At 36.3% G+C, this 17,940-nt stretch overlaps 1 protein-coding gene across 20 annotated transcripts in view; it reads left to right on the forward strand.

Annotated features, from left to right (window-relative positions):
- The window catches only part of pde4dip (phosphodiesterase 4D interacting protein), a 564,002-nt gene that overhangs the window by 451,738 nt on the left and 94,324 nt on the right, over positions 1-17,940 (forward strand). For 19 of the 20 annotated variants that reach the window (XM_069938250.1, XM_069938253.1, XM_069938249.1 and 16 more), the window contains 4 exons: positions 26-141; positions 1,122-1,261; positions 13,701-13,801; positions 15,980-16,176. In XM_069938250.1, the coding sequence (XP_069794351.1) occupies positions 26-141; positions 1,122-1,261; positions 13,701-13,801; positions 15,980-16,176 (554 nt within the window). The remainder of the gene's footprint in view (positions 1-25; positions 142-1,121; positions 1,262-13,700; positions 13,802-15,979; positions 16,177-17,940) is intronic. The other variant, XM_069938239.1, reaches the window with a different exon arrangement.

The raw sequence follows: 17,940 nt of genomic DNA on the forward strand, positions 1-17,940 counted from the left end.
TTCTTGCTGTTTCAATGGTTATTAGCAGCTGATCTATGCCCTTGAAGAGCAGTTTCTTGAGCAGTCACGACTGAGCGAAGCTCTTCAAGCTGAAAGGCAACTCTACATCAGTCTTGTTAAATTCCACAATCAAACTGACAGGTAAGAGAAAGACCTGATCAATGCCAGCTTTGTGTCATCATTATGAGTACATAAAATTAGTGCTTTCCTGCAGCTAGAACTGCTCGACACTGGAAGTTTCATTTGGATTCCATCATATTTCCAAAAGTGAATTTTTATATGCATTTCTTCACTCAATATTTTTAAATGTGGAATCATTTTAAAAAAAAAGTAAGATTGTAAGTTATTGACCAGTAACACATGCACCAAAAGAAAACTCCTTATTTATCATCTTAAATTTATGTTTAAAAAAAACTCATGAAATTTAGAAGTGCAAGTTTGTTAGAATAAGAAATTTGCTTAAAACAATTGGTGCCATTCCTGAATTTTTACTTCCACCACATTCAAAATGTTTATTTGAAGATTCAGAATAGTTTGTACTACCTTTTGTATTCACTGTGTTGCATTTGTGTTAGAGCAGGGAATCTCCTTAATTGGTCTTCCTGGTTAAATCCATTATACAAGATGAAAGGTGCAGCTTTGCATAACTATAATTATATACAAGGGAATTGTAAATCAATTTGCTTGTTCCACTTGATCTGACTTTTATTTAAAGATTTTGTCATGTGTTCAAAATTTTGTTCACTGGATTTCCTAACCTAGAAATAGAGACACGTTTTCATTAACTGGAAGCAATATCTCTTGAGAGCCTGTCCTAAAGATTTGTCATTTTTTGTTTATAATCTTCTCTATGCCTGAAAGCTGAAATGCAGTGCATTTTGATTACTCTAAATTCCAAGTTATCTTTTCCTTCACTCCATTCCTCAAGATCCGTTTGTGATTCCGTTTCTCTTCAGCATATAAAGTGAAGTACTTGTATGACTTTGGGGAATGGATATGTTCGAATAGGGTCACTCCCATAATTTCTTGTAGAATACGTGCATCTGTGTCCTTTCAGCAGGTACTGTTTTTGATAGTTTGAATTTCTTCACTTTTGTCTCCAAATTCACATTTCTACTTAGCACCAGCAGAGAAAAGATGCTCCAGACTGAGCTTTTGGCTGTGCAGGCACTCCGTGGACAACTTGAAGAGGCCCTCAGGAGAACCCAGGAGCAGATTGGCAGGCTGGAGAAAGAGACTGAGATGCCAACAGATTCTGGAGGTGGGGGAATGGACAGGCTGGGAAGTCTGCAAGAGCATGTGGCCTGCTCTGCTGATGTGTCTTGAGCCCAAACCACGTAGCGTGCAGTGGAATGTGGGCCTGTGGTTACCCTGAAAATATTGCTAACAGAAAATGCCTGTCTAATGAAAATGTTTTTACAGCATAACTAACTAAATGTGTGCATTGTTAACTGACTTAGATTCAGAAAAACATGATTGTACCACGTGTTTATAGTATTTCTTGTTTTATGAAATTAATGACCCAGAATGTACTACATGCAACTGAGGAAAAAATCATTCTATTTTAAGTTATTACATTTTTCCCTGATTATGTTGATCAAATAAAAGCATCATCTCAATTTCCTCTTTATGTCTTTGCACATTTTCCATTTTGAATGCATGAACCAACCTTCTTCCAGCAGCCTTCCACCCTCACCCACCTATTTTGTGTATCTTTTTGAAGGATAAAGTTAATGATTCATATGCTGAACAAATTTGTTCTAATTTACTAAATGTCTGGAGTAATTAAACTATTTTGTAATCAAGTTGTAGTGACATACATATACTTCATATGTTTATAATTAATAGCTTAATTGAAGATATTTGATAATTGGACCTCTAATTGGGTTGTAACCATTCATGTAAAATTTTAAACATTAATAATACTTCTTCTAAAAGTTGATTATTATCAACTCTATCTGTATTGAGCATTTCATACTATCAAAGTTCTTAGTGAAGGTCGTCCCAAACTTTTGTCCAAGATGTTCATCAGCTACAATGCCAGGAAGTATTTGCATTGTTACTACATTTTGCTATCCATTTCAGGAAAAGATGAGGCTTTGTCCAGGATCTTAATTTGTACCATTACAGTTGAAAGTTTCCCTTGTGGAAAGCATAGTACTCAAACACACACCCTACCACAATATATCGCAGGAGACTTGAGATTGAATGCAAGACTCCAAATTCTAAGGACACCAATATTAATAAAGTTGGCATCTTCAAGTAGTTATTTCAATTATGGGTGCTGGGCATTATTAAGTTATGAATTGATCTAAACTCAAGTTGAAATTAAATTACAGTTTATTATCTAATAGTTGCACAATTGACAACTATGAGCTTTGATGGTAGATTTGGCAGCACGATTGGCATAGCGGTTAGCGCAACACCTTTACAGCACCAGCGATTGGGGTTAAGGTTTGAATCCCATGCGGTCTGTAAGGAGTTTGTCTGTTCTCCCTGTGTCCATGTGGATTTTCCCCAGGGACTCCAGTTTCCTCCCACAGTTAGAAACATACCGAGGGTGTAGGTTAATGGGTGTAAATGGGGTGGTACGAACTGGTCAGCCAAAATGGCCTGTTAAATGCTGCTTGTCTAAATTTATAAAAATGTATTATTTATATTGGAAACTGGGTCAATGGAAATCATTGTACTCAACGAGATTTGCTGGCAAGATTTTCACTATTAATGGGTATGTAGTTGCCTTCATCCCCTCATCATTTGCACGTTACAGTATCCTTATTCATCTGACCTTTTGTGCTGCTTTTGTCACCCTGTTCTGAGAATTCATTTTTGTCTTTTTGTAATACTTCCAAACAGATAGGGTATAATCTATATTTAAAGGAACACTATCTGTTGGGAATAAAATCCTTTTCAATGCTCTACAAGCAACTAGTGAAAACATTAATTGTGTGATAACACATTGCCACAACTCTGTAAATAATGGGCTGAGTCAGGCTAGTTTCATTTTGAACGCAAAAAAATTTTTCAGTTTATTCCACTTCTTGAGAGCCGTGTCACCTATTGGGGTTTGGTTCTGCAAATTTCTGTCACTTTTGGAGCTCCAACCAAACTCTTATCATTGTGTAAGCGATGATTTGTATGTTAGCAAGCTCTTTAATTTCAAGATCTCGTCATGTGGCATTTATAATTGGCTTTTGATAGCAGGAATAGTTGAGTATGGGTACCTATCTATCGTATTGGTCGAAAGATTATCCTTTACCTCCTGGCTTCTAACTTCTAGTCAGTTAACTTCTGGTATTTAATTTCTCTTGTTTTCTCCCACTAGTGCAAAAAGAATCATATGGTGCAGAGAGAGAGGAGCTGGGGGGGGGTTGAGTGTTGGGTCATTACAACAGTAAAAATCCATTCTTTATTCAGAAAGCCAGATAATCAATGGAGAAGTTCCAATTTCATTGAATGCTGGATTTCTAGGAAAGGTAAACAACTGTAATTCTATTCACATGGCTGGATGAATGCAAAGAGTAAAGGAGATAAAAGAAAGATTACAACTACCACACATTGGTTATAACAAGGGCACGGAAATCAGTTATATTTTCCCATCTCATTAAAGCATGTTGGTATCAAAGTGATTACATTCAAATAAAGCAGCAATAGGAGGCTCAAGTGACTGCAGATTGCTGTAAACTGGAACAAGAAACAAACTGCTAGAAGAACTCAGTGAGTCAGGTAGCATCTGTGAAGGCAAAGGAATGATTGACATTTTGGATCTAGACCCTGAATCAGTGTACAGGGAAATATCCAGTCTATAGAGATGAAGCAGGCTGGTATGTAATAGGTGAAAGTAGATTTGGGGTGGGGCAGGAATGTGGGTATTATAGAATTGGGGGCAGTGTTGAGACAGGTGGGTGATAGGTGGAAATGTAAGGAAAGGTGGAGGGGGAGAGTAGTGACTGAGGCTGGTAGAAGATGGGTGGAACTATATAAGGGATTGATGATGGGCAGATAGAAACAGGTGAGGGAGAGGCCAGTAAAGGTGAACCAAACAAGAAGAACCATGCAGATAAATGGGTGATGAGCAGAGGGAAGTCGGCTCCAAAAAAGCAAAATGTTGAAGAGTTTTTCTTGGTCACTGTAAAAAGTATAGATTATGAATTAAATGGAAACTTCATTTGGACTGGAGATAAATGTTTCTCAAGTCAAAAGAATCTTGTTGATTTTTTTTGGGGGGGCACAATTTCCAACATTGGCCTATATTAAAGTTTTCACTCTTGCAATTTTCATTTTGGTGTATGACAAAACCAAGCAAGGGAAAAAATGTAAAGATGTACAACTTTTATTACTAATTCAAAGATGCTAAATGTTTTGTCAAGGCTCTTGGTTACTCCTTGGCAAAATGAAACAGTTGGGTAGGGCATTCTACTTAACTGAGATGCAGCTTCCAAACACAATCAGAGTTCTGACTTGCAGCAAATGCAAAGCAAGCCTCTTTTGCTAGGAATCTGGGGATGGGGAAAAGAGAAGGTTCTCATTTCAGAAAGCAGATTAGACTTCCTGTTTTTAAAACTGATCTGATTTTGGTTGATGTACTGAATGAATGACTTGATTAAGCTGCAGCATTTTAAATGAGTTAAAAACTGAAAAGGCAGGTGGGATAGGAGATAATGTTAATATTTCCGGTTGATGATTTAAAATTTGAACTTTTTCATTATAGATACTGACCTACCAGATTATTTCCAGTATTCTGTTTTTATATCAGACATCTGAGTCCTCAGCTTTTTTGCTTTTGTTTCACTGTTGAGAGAGCTGCCATGATAACTCATAGCTGCTCACATGCATGCCTTTCAGTTTGCTTGTGTGCAAAGTAATGTCTTTTCGGGTGTTATTAATCATTGCTTGGTTAATTCTTGATGTGCAGAACTGATCACAAAGCGTATTGCATCTATGTACTAATGTGATAGATAATAAATAATCAGGGTCACATTAGAGCAATGTATGTGCTCAAGCAGGAGTAGGACAATTCTCACAATTTCTATTTATGGGTCCATTCCAGATTACCTTGGATTTTATCCATCTGCTGCCTTGATGCTTTCTCTGTATCTTTTGCCACTAGAGAGGTTGGAATCCTTTGAATTCTTCAACCATGTGTGTAGAGTTGTCTTGGTGGTATATAGTGTTGTCTGAGTGAGAAGGTACCTCTACAGAAGATTATTCATAACACAAATCTGTTTTTGGAATGTTCATATCAACTTCATGTTTCTGCATTACAAATCTGCCTACTCCAGTACCATGGATAAATAACCTCTTGAGATGAGTAGATATTAAGACCATTATTTGAAGAATACCAGAGGTGAAAAGAGCTTATGAACCCTAGCTTGATACATACCTCCAAAAGTTTCATGAACAATAATTATTCTGTGAAATTTCTTAATTATTGGGAGAATTTTTTTAACCCTTCCAAAAGACCTGTTATGGCAGCTGGTCATAGATATATTTCACCAACCACCTACTAGGCAGCTCCAGGTATGCCACCGCTAAAACTGCCATTCCAGCATTGAGTTCCCAGATGAGGTTCATAGTTACCAATCAAAGCAGACAAGCAGCAAGATTTAGAAGCTACAAAGTTGAAAGTGAACCTTCTGTCTTGTAGTCATTTAAAAATATTAATTGGTGTATTTTTTTTAGAACCACAGAGCAGGCCCTTCAGCTCTTCTAGTCTGTGCCAAACTATTTTAATGCCTAGTCCCATTGACCTGCACCCAGTCCATAGCCCTCCTTGCTCCTGCCATCAATGTACCTTTCCAAATTTTTCTTAAATGTGGACATCGAGCCCGCATTCAACACTTCAGCTGGCAGCTTGTTTTGCTACCCCTCTACTCTGTGGAGAAGTTCCTCCTTCAAATTTTCCCCTTTTACTCTTAACTTGTATCCTCTGGTTTGTATCTCACCTAACCTCCGTGGGAAAAGCCTACCTACATTTACTTTGTCTATACCCCTCATAATTTTAAATACCTCTATCAAATATCTGCTCTTTCTTCTACACTCCAGGGAATAAACTCCTAATTTGTGTAACCTTTCCTTGCAAGTCAATTCCTGAAGTCATGGCAATATCTTAGTAAATTTGCACTTTTTCTATCTTATTGAAACCTTTCCTGTAGTTTTGTGACCAAAACTGCACCCAATTCTCCAAATGTGGCCTCACCAATGTCTTGTACAACTTTACCATAACATCCCAACTCCTATACTCAATATTTTGATTTATGAAGTCCAATAGACCAAAAACTCTCATTACAACCCTATCTACCTGTGATGCCACTTTCAGGGAATTGAGTATCTTTATTCACAGATCCCTTTGTTCTACCATACTCCTTGGTGCCCTTTACTGTATATGTCTTAACTTGATTTGTCCTTCCAAAATGCAACACCTCATACTTGTCTGCATTAAACTCCATCTGCCATTTTTTATCCCATTTTCAAGCTGCTCCAGATACCTCTACAAGCTTTGAATGCCTTTCTTGCTGTCCACAATGCCTCCAATCTTTGTGATCTGCAAACTTCCTGATCCAATTTATCATCCAGATCATTGATATAAATGACAAATAACAATGGTCCCAGCAAAGATCCCTGAGACACACCTCTAGTCACAGGCCTCAGTCTAAGAAGCAATAATCTACTACCACTCTCTGCCTTCTCCTGGGTAGCCAATATCAAATCCAGGTTATTACCTCACCATGAATATTGAGGAATTGAGCCTTCCTGATTAACCTTGGCAAAGGCCTTAAAGTCCATGTAGACAACATCCACTGCCATTCCTTCATCAACTTTCCTGGTAATCTCTACAAACTATCAGATTATTTAAACATAACCTAAACATAGCACACAAAGTCAGGTTGACTATCCCTAATCTGTTCCGGGCTATCCAAATAATTGTATATCCAATCTCTTAGGCCAGTGAGCCCGATGACATTGTTCTATAATTTCTTGAATTGCTTTTGGAGCCATTTTTAAACAACAGAACAACGTGAGCTACCTACCCTCCAATCCTCCAGCACCTCAACCGTGGCTAAGATTATTTTAAATATTTCTGCTAGGTCTCCTGCAATTTCTACACTAATCTTCCTCAAGGTCAACATTTAAGAACTCTCCCATCTCTTCTGACTCCATACATAGCTGACCACTTCAAGAGGGCCAATTTTGTTCCTTACTGTTATTTTGCTTTTAATATACCTGTAGAAACCCTTAGAATTTTCCTTCACATTGCTTGCCAAAGCAACCTCATCTTCTTTTAGCCCTCCTAATTTCCACGTTAAGATTTTCTTGCATTTTTATACTGCTCAAGTACCTAATTTTCTCCTTGATGTCTATACCTGCCATACATCTCTCACGTACTCTGAAGATGGATTTGTAAATTAAGTTCATCTTGTCAGGAATCTGACATGAATCCTTGACCATTATTAAATACAAGTTCATGAAAGTTAAAGTTGAAACACCTTCTGAAAACACCTTTGTGCATCTTCATTTAATTTTGAATATAGCCTTGTAAGCTTTATCCTTCAAAGAATAAGGTGATGAACTTAATGTTTCTTGAACTAGGTGAATGATGGAGGAGATATAGCATTACATAAATTGTGCCTAAAGGGCTTTGTGGGCTAATAAGCCTTTCATTCTAGGTTTTCTTATTCTGGCCTCATAAATATCTTAAAATCCTAAATATAACAGCCATTTTCACAGAAGCAATATCATTTCATTTTATATCGCTTTTCTTAACCCAAGAAAACCTACTGAAGCCTCCATTCCAACTCATTATTTGTGCCATCCGGTGCCAAGTCTGTCATTCTATTATTTTGTCAAATAAAATCAAATAAACCGTATTATAAATTTTCAAGTCATAAGTGGGGGAGCTAAATTGAATTCTCCATGGTTTTGTATGGAAAAACCACAGCTGTATCTCTCTGAAGTCCTTGCTGAATGTCAGTTTATACCTGACAAGTTGTGTCTGGCTACAATCAAGGGTTTTAAAAAATTTTAGAAATTTGGAAAGGCCATGTAGTCTATAGAGCATATTTTACAACAAGCTTTTTATGTTTTCATTTAAAGGTCCAGCAAATTTATAATGCTCCATAATTAAATACTAAAATGGGAACATGCATCCTAAGATCAATGCAGTGGTTCTCAACCTTTTTCCACTCGCATATCACTTTAAGTAATCCCTATGCCATCAGTGCTCTGTAATTAGTAAGGGTTTGCATAAGGCGGTATATGAGTGGGAAGGGAAGATTGAGAATCACAGCTCTATACTCAATTGTTACTGAATATTTTGCTTGAGAAAAATTGTCATTGGCCCATTTCCTTTGTAGTTATGAAACCGTGCACATAACGAGTCATTTGGGTACGATTAAAACAGTGGTTTTCAAACTTTTTCTTTCCACTCACATACCTCCTTAAGCATCCCTTACTAATCACAGGGCACCTATGGCTTAGGGAATACTTAGTGGTACCACTGATCTAATGTATCCCAGGATCCAATGTAAAACCACTTGGCTCTTCTACCCCCACCTTCCACCCTTGACATTGCATGCTTGTTTTATCCTGAGCTGTTCAGTATTATGCTTTTGTCCAGATTGAATCAGCCATACTACATGATCATGCAATTAAACACTCAGCACCATCTTAGTGCCTTTCTAATTTTCTTAAGTCCACATAATAAAATTAATTGATACACAGTAATCAACTTCTCTAAATGTTTATTAATTCCTTAGTTGAAAATATTTTTGATCATTTCCAGTTCCCCAACTCTAGCCATCAAGCTTTACTGCCACTGACATTGAGATCCTATTCTTTTTTTTTCTATTATTTCTTAATGGATGTACATCTCTGCAAAGATCACCAATGATGGACAGTAGTGCCCAAGGAACTTTTGATTTATTTATCTTGGAATAAGCTTTCCCATTGCATTAACTGACCATTTCCTCAACAGGGTAAATACTTAAAAATTGTATTGTAGGTTTCATTAGATATAATTTGATGATCGATCTTTTTTGGCCAATTGTAATGAAAAAGGAGATTTAATCCATTAACATACTGATTGAACAAAGAAAAATATTAAACATTTAAGTAATTGAGTAATGCTGTCAACTGCAAATTTAAAAGTATTGAGAGGATGAATAGGCAAAACATTTAAAATGTGATTTCAGCTAAAACCTGTTTATATGCTTTTCATTCAGATCAGGAGAAATTTTAGATTTGTTGTGCTGAGAATTGATCTCGGGCAAGGTCATGGTAGGGGCACGACACTGACCAAGGTTCATTTCAACATTGATTGGATGGTTAACTTGAGGGCCAACTACTAATTAATATCTTGGCTAGATTTTTAATTGTGGATATTGGTTGATGATGATTGAGTTTGATTATAAACTATTAGTCCTTGGTAACTTGCTGGTAGCCACTATTAAGACAACTTACTTCAGGGGTCAATGTCTTTTAGGAAGAAAATAGGAAGGGAGGTGATAAAATAAATGGGAAAGCTTTAAGGGAAAGGTATTAACAACTGACCATTCTTCCCCACCATGGGTATGTATAAAGTGTAAATCAACATGATTTCTTCTTGCTAGCATTTGGTTAAAAAGTACCTTACAGGAGACTGAGGAATAGGCAAAGAATATGCCGGACCATCCTCCTGATTTGAGAATGTTATCTAATTTGTAGAAGTGGTTGGAATGGTGCCTGTCTCTGTTCCTTGACGAATACAAGATATACCATGCTGATGAGCATGAAGATTATTTTTGTAAAGAAAGGACAAATGTGTGGTCAATAGTATAGTGCTGTGGAGTTCTGTCAGTATTTTAAATAATGACTTGTAATTCAGAAAATGACAGGAATGATAGTAAATGATCTGAAACCTAAATAGGATTGTACAATAAGAATGTACTCTTTCTTTCCAGTTTCATTCTTTGTTTGCATGTGCAAATAGATTGTGATCATTCTGTTCTAATGAACTTTGTCCACAATAAAATGAAATCTTAAAGTATTTCCCAAACCAAATTCTTCTATGTGCATCAGGATCAATATTTAATCTCAGAATGAGGAACTGTCATTTAGTTCAGATTTTCAGGCACTCCAAAAATTCATCTGCTTTGCATCAAACTATAAAGTTGTAGATGCCATTCATAGGACTTGCTGCTCATTAATCATTCTTGAAATAGATGTCAATTAAAATGTGCCTGGATAAATGGAGACATGGTGTAAACAAAATTAGAGATTACAGGGGGAAAAAAATCAAATGGTACTTTCAGATGACTGCCCAATGGTTTCTACAGGAAAATGCTTGTGTACAATGTTAAGTAAAACGAGATTAGATTTGGCTCAATCTTCCCTTATTTATATTTATTCCAGTTATTCAAGAGTAAGTTATCAGAAATCTCTGAGCATGAATCTGTGCCTTCCAGATAACAGAAATATTGGATAGGATTCTTCCAGGACCCTCAATGCAAAAATAAATCCTAACTTTGTCACACCAATGAAGAAAGGAGAAAGCTATGTAAAATGATCTTGTGATGATCGATTTCTTTCTTGACATTGGATGTTGTCAGGACTCTTGTTATTGGGGATCAATGGCTTTCAATAATATTGTTCTCATTGAGGCAACTGAGTGGTCAATAATATTCAAGTATTTCCATTGATGGAAAACCTGACAGTAAAAGGCATTTCATACACCTTGCAGAATCCAAAATAATTCCTGGATCATATTTCAGAAAATAAAGGAAAAAGCATGGAAAAAAAATCAAAATCCATACAACATTGAAATATTTATGAGGAAGTTATAGTTTCTGGGTCCAGTGAGGTTGTTGAATTGGAATTCTAATTTTTAGCTATTGCACCTCATGAAAGAGTATGCTGGACCAGTTTCCAAAATAAAACCTGGACCAGTTTCCAAACAAAACCACCTCTATGGAGGTCAAGGAACTGTTGACACAAACTTATGGATTACTTGGTCTCCAAAATTTACTCATGTTTTTGCAACATAATGGTGAGCTCTGATGGGTTTGCCTAGTCTCTCCTCTCTCTCCGAACCACCCAATGATCCTTTTTGTGAGATTATCTTTGTGCGGCACAAATAAAAACAAAACTTATTTTGTGTGACTTTCACGTTCACTTAAAAATTAATTTGTGGTGAGGATTAAACTTCTGCTATTCCGGTCTAAAAGATATTTTAAAAGCAGCAAATTCTGCCTCTTCCATCGTATTGAGAAACACAAGCTATTTGAATGAAAGTAGCCAAAATAAATAATTCTGTTTAATGAATTGGGTATCGTAGCAGTGCAGAGATTATATTATCATTAATCTAACAATCTGGAGATCTTAATTTTAAACCCCACTACACTGATGTGGAACTTAAATTCAGTAGAAAGTTGGAATGTGGACCAACTTGTCTTTGTGGAAAGTTTGAATGTGGACCACAAAGACTGGTTCAGAAATGTCCTACATATGACTCCATGTGGTTAATTCTGAAATAGCCCGGCAAGCCATTCTGTTAACAATTGTGGATGAACTACATACATGATCTTGTCAGTTTCCTTAAAACTGAATGGGGGCTGGGGGGGGGGGGAGAAAAAAACTGCAAACGCCATTTCATGGGCCAAGTTTAAAGTTACCAACTATTCAGGATTGCTGTGATAACTACAAAACTTAGAAATTATTCCTGAAAGAAAAAAAATAGGGGTCAAGGTCATAAAGAAATTTTTATATTATAGTGTTTTTATAATGTTATTGCTTTCAAAATATTGGAGATGGGACAGAAATGTTCAAATAATAATATAAATAGTCAATTTCATAACAAAAAAAAATGTTCATTTTCTATTTTATGTGGGAAGATAGTGCAGTAGAGTAATCCATGGCAGGTGTTTGGTGACAGAAATTCCTCAGATGAAATTTCCCAAAATAGGTTTGAATTAAGTTTTGAACTGTTGATGTTATCAGTATATATGCACGTTCAAGGGCTAATGATGAGAATAGTGAAGATCAACAATGTTTCCGTCAGAATAATGTAACACTGGAAGGCAGTTTGTCTGTCCACTCTCCCTGTTTCTGCAGATGGTAAAGTTGTCAGGCTGGGAGATAATGATGAATCTTTGGTCAACTGTTCAGGTACATTTTGTGGATAATATCAGTCCATTGATGGAAAGTATAATTGTCAGGCTGTCTCTTGACTAGCCTGTGAGAAAGATTTGATGCCTAGGTTAATACTAGGTGTCTAGTTTTATTCTTGTGTTCTAGTGCAGTTGTCCTGTTCCATTAGGTGGCATTTAACCCATTTTAGGGCAGTTAACAGTCAACCACACTGGTGTCGTTCTGGTATCACAACAGCTACAATGAGGGAAGGTCAGGTTCATGTTGATAAAAGATGTTAATAAACCAAATGAGTTTTAAATGGCAGTCAGTACTTTCAAGGTCACCATTACTGATACCAATGTATTTTGAATTCCAATTTTACTAATTTAAATTTTGCAAATGGTGTCATGAGATTTAGACCAATGTGTTTGGATCTTTTCTAATTCAGTTATTTAACCACTATTGTATGGGGCTAGGTAAATCAGATCCACATTGAGTAAAATTGCAGACCCCTAACATAAATCTTTAGTACTAATTTGCTTTGTAAATTAGGTTTATGCCTATCGCTGCAAAGAGCTGGTGTATTTACATATTCCCAATTGTTTTGCAAGTCATTGATAGAGGCTGATTATGCTGGGGATATTACAAATGTGAACATAAGTTCTAAATTAAAGTTGAATAGTGGAATAACTGTGTGTGTATATGTGTGTTGCTACATTTCAGAATGCCTCTGCTTTCACCTTTGCTCAATATTTTCTTGCTGCATTAGCAGCTAAAACCTCAGCATCACCCACCATACATAAAATAACTTCAGTTATGATGTTTGCTTCAGCATCTTGTTTTGAACCCCAGCTCAAGTGCCATGCAAAGATTTCTGGGTAACATTGTGTACAACGATAAATATCAAACTTGTGTGATCCAGCAACTCAAATATTCATTTTAAACAAACTACTTTTTTAAAAAAAAGATCTAGCATCTTATTCCAACAAGATTCATCCTGATGCTGTACATTTATTTGTCTTTAAGTTCTAATGAGTGGTGTTCACTGATATTTCTCCATTTTGATGTGCTTTAAAATATATTTTGTACTCATATTGATATTAAATTCATAAGATAGGGAAAAGCATGTGCAGCCAGATAACACTGAAGATGGTATATTACTGATGTAGCCTCATTTAAATTGCTTTGAATGCAGTACCAATTAAAATTTCCAGGGATGCAAAAGTGACAACTTATAATTTGTTAATGGTTAAATGATGCTTCATAAGATTTTAACATGTCTGGCATTCCATTTGCTTGTGTACACAGTAGCAAGAGACTTGTTATTAATAATTGTGATATTGATATATAAGCAACACGATGAAACAGGGAAATTGAACAGAATGTTCTTAGTATTTGAATCTCCAGAGAAGAACATCTTGCAACAATTGAATAAGAAAGGGTATGCTCTTAATTTGGTAGCAGTTGATCAAGGTATTTTAAAAAATAGGTTATTAATTTGTTATATTTGTATATCATTTTAAGTGAAGAATAGATGGTAGACATAAGCATTCTTTCATCTGTTCATGACAAACATATATTGAATCCTTTCTCAGGGTACGACAGTGAGAATGCTGAGGATGATGGGAGCACACAGTGTGCAGTCAAGACCGATTTGTTGAATGACCATCGAGCAATTGTGGAGCAGAACCATGAGGTAACACCGCCAGTTGCAGTAAAATCTATTTTAATCACAATTTTGAGGGAGAGAAAATTTGCTTCATGCTCTAATTTGGGATAATGCAAATGATGGAAATCAAGAAAAACAATGCTGGATATATTTGGCAGGTCAGATAATATCTGTGGAGAGAGAATTTAATGTTTCAGCTCAATGACCTTTCATCCTAAACCTTTGAGTTTTAATGTATAGAGTCTGACCTGAAGCGCTTTTCTTCTCGAGAGATGATGTCCAATATGTTAAATATTTCCAGCTTTCTTTTTTTTAAATTACAAAGCAAAATAATATGTAACCTGAAAATGTATCCTGCTAAAGAAATGTCTAATGCAAGGGAACCACAAGCAAACATGAACCTAAAATGTTCAACAGAATATCTTTTAACTAAAAAATGTTGCTCCAACGTTGAGTGGTTTTGAGGTAGAAAAAATTAGCACCAAAAGATGGTGTTATATGTTACATGATATTGTATGTAACATGAAGGAATTAAAATTCCACTTCTTTATATTCATGCCTTTACTATGTTCAAATACATGTCCTAATCAGGATTTATTGCAATGAATATGTATCACAAAATTAGTTGTTTTTTACATCAATACAGGTGAAAAATTCCTATCAATTATATTTTTTAATAAATAAATTAGTGCAAGAGAAGAGAAAAGGTGAGGTAGTATCTATAGTTCATTGTCCATTCAGATCTCTGCTGGTAGAGGGGAAGAAACTGCTTTTGTACTGATGGGTGTAAATCTTCAGGCATCTCTACCTCATTCCTGACAGTAACAGTATGAAGAGGGCATGTCCTGGATGATGAGGCCCCTTGATGAAAGGCGCTGCTTTCTTAAGACATCGCCTCTTGTGACGTCCTTAATGAAGTGAAGGGTAATGCAAATGATGACGCTGGCTGAATTCACAACTCTCTAGCCTCTTCCTATTCTGTGTGCATTGCCACCTCCATACTAGTCAATAATGCAACCAGTCAGAATGCTCACCACAGTACACTTTTAGAAATTTTTAACAGACTTTGGTGACCTACCCTATCTTCTCAAACTGCTAACGAAATATAGCTGCTGGTGAGCCTTCATAATGATTGCATCGATAGATCTTCAAGGATGTTGACACCCAGGACTATGAAATTCTTAACTCTTTTCACTGCTGACCCAATGATGAAGACTGGTTTGTGCTCTCCTGGTTTTCCCTTCCTGAACGCAACAATTGGTTCCTTAGTTTTGCTAACATTAAGTGCAAGGTCGTTGTGACAGCACTCAACTAGCTGATTTATCTCACTCTTGTGCGCTTCCTCAATGCTGTCTGCGATTCCGCCAACGACTGTGGTATCATCAACGAATTTATAGATGTTAATTTATATTTTGCATTCAAGTTATGGGCAATTAAAGCAAGTCCTTGAATAAGCTTGTTTCGTTCAATGTAGTTTTGTTATAACAATGAGGAAAAAAAAATAAAAATAAACAATAAAATACTGTGGTATTTTACCACAATATAAAATTGCTTTTGTTTAAAGTCATTTAACTTAAAGTAGCACTTGACAAGAATGTATCAGCAACTTTAAGCCTGATGTATTTTTCAATTAAATGTTTACTTTCTGTAAGCTCTTTTATGATACTGTACAGCCCTAACTTAGCGATAGTCATTTTGATCACAGGGCAATCCATTTTTTCACTTGCTTCTTGACTGTCCCTTTTTCCTGAACAGCTTCTTGACTGTCCCTTGTTCCATGTTCCCATTATGGCATTCCATTAAATTGCATGCCTATTTTTTTTGTGTGTGGATCTCAACAATTGGTGCCAGCAATCTGCCTGACCATGAGGTATTTGCAATTAAACTGAAAGTTATAGCACATAATGTTCACAGTTGTAGAATTCCAATGGAAATAATTAGACAGCCATTAGGAGAACAGATCTTAGCAAATGTTCTTTCTTTCCCATGGAGACTTGTGGCATCCTTACAGTAAACACACATAAAATTAGATACATTGCTACAAATCTTCATCGCTACAAGGGTAGAAAGTGGCTGGAAGTTGAGATAGGCAATTTAAATGAGTAAAATGAAAAGATTGTGGCTGAATTACTCTTTTGAATCCATTCATTTTCATTTGAGATAAAGCATTTCTCAAATTGCAAATAAATCTTTTTGTCTTTACAGAAAGCCTCAAATAATTCTGGATTTCAGAGTTGGATTAGAGAAACTGACACCAGCAACTTGTCTCACAGTTCATTGGCCCTAGATGATTTCAAGAACATGAAACTTGAAATGCAGCGATTGAGGGAGGAAAAGAAACAAATGGAAGACAAAATTATGGAACTAAAAACACCGATTAATACATCAGTGCCTCAGATAGGGTAATTATTTTATTAAATTTAGAATGTCCCAGTTTAAGTGACAAGCAGGCTGGATAAGGGAAATGCAGTGAATGTTGTGTTTTTGGATTTTCAGAAGGTCTTCGAAAAGGCGCCGCACATGAGGCTACTTCACAAGAACCCGTGGTGTAACAGGACACTTACTTGTGTGGGGGGAGCATTGGCTGATTAACAAGAAGCAGAGAGTTGGAATAAATATCATATTTCTGATTGGCTAGTAGTGTTCAACAGGAGTCACTTTTTATGTTGTATATCAATGATTTAGATTATAGAATAAATGGCTTTATCGACAAGCTGCAGATGATATTAAGGTAGGTGGAGGAGTAGGTAGTAATGAGGAAACAGGAAGGCTCCAGAAGGACTTAGTATAGTGCCCTCCGTAATGTTTGGGACAAAGACACTTTTTTCCTTTATTTGCTCCTGTAATCAAACAATTTGCATGTAATTAAAGTGCACATTCCAGATTTTATGCAAGGTTATTTGTATACATTTTGGTTTTTACCATGTAGAAATTACAGCACTTTTTATACATGGTCCCCTCATTTCAGGGCATAATAATTTTTGGGACATTTATCTTCACAGGTGTTTGTGAGCACTCAGTTAAGTTTAATTGCTTCATTAGTGCAGGTATGAGAGCTAGGCTTGTTTCTCAGTTTTTGATCACCTTTAAGTCTGTAGTTGCCATTTTTCAACTAGGACCATAGTTTTGCTAATTAAAGTCAAAGAAACTATTATAACATCAGCCAAACTTAGGATTACCAGAATCACAGTTTGTGACATTATTAGGAAGAAAGATGTACTGATGTGCTCAGTAATTGCAAAGGGACTAGTATTCCAAAGAAGACCTCCACTGCTGATAACAGAAGAATTCTCACAATGAAGAAAAATCCCCAAATGATTGTCCAACAGATCAGAAACACTCTTCATGAGGCAGGTGTGGATATATCAAGGACTTCTGATTGCAGAAGACTTTATGAACAGAAATACAGAGTTTGCACTGCAAGATGCAAACCACTAGTTCGCCACAGAAAGGATGGCCAGATTACAGTTTGCCAAGAAGTATTTAAAAGAGCCTGCAGAATTCTGGAAAAATGTCTTGTGGGAAGATGAGACCAAGATTAACCTTCATCAGAGTGATGGCAAGAGCAAAGTATGGAGATGTAAAGGAACTGCCCAAGATCCAAAGCATACCACCTTTGCCGTGGTTTGCTTCTTGCAGTGTAGCCTCTGCATTTCTGTTCATGAAGTCTTCTACGGACAGTAGTTGTTAACATATCCACACCTGCCTCCTGTAGAATGTTTCTGATCTGTCTGACAGGCGTTTGGGGATTTTTCTTTATAACGAGAATACTTATGTCATCAGCAGTGGAGATATTCCTTGGCCTTTGTGATTACTGAGCTCACTAGTACATTCTTTCTTCTTAATGATGTTCAAAACTGTTGATTTTGGTAAACCTAATGTTTGGGTGATGCCTTTCACTCTTTTATTCTTGTTTTTCTTTGACGTGGTCCTCATTGTTATAAAATGGCAAAAGGAGTTAAAGGAAAAAGAGAGACAAAGGAGGTTCGAGGCAGAGCAGAGACAAAGCATAGTTCTACCTTTTAGTCCAATTGCGAAGTTTATAGCCTGTAGAGAGAGGTGAGGTTAGTTTCTCCATTTGATTAAAGTGGAATTGATAAATACTTTCAACATTTTGAGAAGGTAACTGAAAGTTTAAAATGGCCATGAGATGAGTGGTCCCTCAT

This window comes from Narcine bancroftii, chromosome 5, assembly GCF_036971445.1.
Source record: "Narcine bancroftii isolate sNarBan1 chromosome 5, sNarBan1.hap1, whole genome shotgun sequence".
NCBI lineage: Eukaryota > Metazoa > Chordata > Chondrichthyes > Torpediniformes > Narcinidae > Narcine > Narcine bancroftii.